General features: G+C 44.0%; 1 protein-coding gene across 1 annotated transcript; it reads right to left on the minus strand.

Moving 5' to 3' along the window:
- Window positions 1–263: 263 nt before the first annotated feature.
- Window positions 264–1548, minus strand: LOC102764519 (beta-tectorin; the record flags this gene model as incomplete). The annotated part of the gene is made up of 3 exons (XM_006777783.2): window positions 264–336; window positions 440–582; window positions 1358–1548. Coding segments are annotated over 3 exons (407 nt in total), but the record flags the coding sequence as incomplete, so codon positions are not given.
- Window positions 1549–1824: the final 276 nt, after the last annotated feature.

Genomic DNA, 1824 nt, shown 5'->3' on the forward strand with positions numbered 1-1824 from the left:
AATTTTCTTATCTATGAAATGGGAAGGCTGACTGACCTCTTTTCTCTGTAGTACCTCTCAGCTCTTCCATCCAGTCTAGGAATCTGCCTTCCTGCTGCATGTAGGTTTTAAAGAGGTTTAAAGGTAGACCAAAGCTTACATCTCAGCTTGAATATAAGAATGGAGTTCTGCATAGAGCTTAGGGAAGAGTGAATCCCAAGGAAGGATCCCATCCTCTCCTCAAGAGGCCACAGGGCAGTCATGGGAACCTGGAGACCACTTACAGTGTAGAAGTTGAGAGACAATTGGCTTTCAAATGTGCCCATGCTCCCGTTCTTCACGTGAACAGTGGCCACTCTGAAAAGGGGAGAGAATTTTGCATAAGGACTGAAATATGCCTGATTGACAAGGACTGCAGAGCACACGCAAGGCGGCCAGCCCCCCACTCTGAGAAACTTACCTCTGGTCAAAGGCAGCCTGGTTCACCAAGTAGGTGGAGTGGTAGGTGCAGGAAAAGGAGTAGTTCACGGGCTGGTTCTTCACAATCACTGTGCTGTCATTGGAAACAATGTGGCTGTAGAAGTGGTAGATGGGGGGCTTGTACTGGAGGAAGGAAGAAGGCAGTTAAGGTGGACCTGTACCCCCATGAGGAGAAGGAGGATTCTGAGAAAAGTGATTGAAGTTGGCTCAGAAAACTACCCCATGGGCAGACATGAATATCTGCCATTGAGAGCAGCACCCATTCTTTTTGTCTGGGTGGGTTGGTCATTTTTATAAAGAGTTCTTGAGCCTGTTCAACTACGATCATTTAAAATAATTTAAGTTGAGTGCTGTATATTGAATGTTGTATCCACTCCAACTAGTGGCTTTATTGGGAGGTTGCAGATTTCTCCTCTGTCATAAAGGATATGCAAGAGGTTGTCTATGGTTCCTTTACATTCTGATGACCTTTCCTGGGTAGTTCACAAGAGCTCATTATGAATTGTGTTATAGTTTGGTTACTCCTTTACAATGCCCTTTACCACCAGTTCAAAGCCTGGGGCAGAAGATGTCCCACCCATCCAACCCAGGAAGCAGCTTTTGAGCACAGGCTCAGACCTCAAAGCAAAGTAGAGGTGGGAAATGTATGTTGCTCTATTCACAGAAGGTGGCCTAGTTGGCTCTGGCAACCAATCAAGAGACTAAAATTCAAATCCAAAGAGTCACCTAAACTAGGCAGAAGAGAAGAATTTAAATGACATTGACATCCCAGGAAATGAGATTAACTCTTAAAAGGAAATGGGTGAATTCTAAATCTTTCTAAGAATGGACAGCAGACATCTTATTCTTGGGCCCAGCTCTCGTCTTAGCGACTCCTCATTGTGTGGGCTGAACTTACCTCGGACTGGGTTCCACAATAGGACTTGTTTTTAGGTGACAAATCTGGGATTACAAATTGGTAGTATCCTCCTTCATGGACCCCATTGTAACACAGCCCGCCCAGGGCCAGCTGATGTACTTCCCATCCATAGGGACACTCGGGGATTTTGGTGATGATGGTTTTTGGGTAACAGAACACAAGAATGACATCTAGAAAGAGGATACACATGGTTGGAAATCAGATATGGTGATCATAGTGATCTACATAAGTATCGGTGGATTCTAGCGATACTCTGATCTACATAAGTATCGGTGGGTTTAGCGATACCCGAACATGCAAAACAATTGGTTAAAAACACTTTCCCTGTTATTCTTCATGGGCTGTGACAAAAGTTTTCCCAAACCTCAGTTATTCAAGTTCCAGTTTTATAGTTTTTGCTACATCTGTGTGATATCTGCATGATACTTAATATGTGTTCAAAATCC

This window comes from Myotis davidii, unplaced genomic scaffold, assembly GCF_000327345.1.
Source record: "Myotis davidii unplaced genomic scaffold, ASM32734v1 C64236608, whole genome shotgun sequence".
NCBI lineage: Eukaryota > Metazoa > Chordata > Mammalia > Chiroptera > Vespertilionidae > Myotis > Myotis davidii.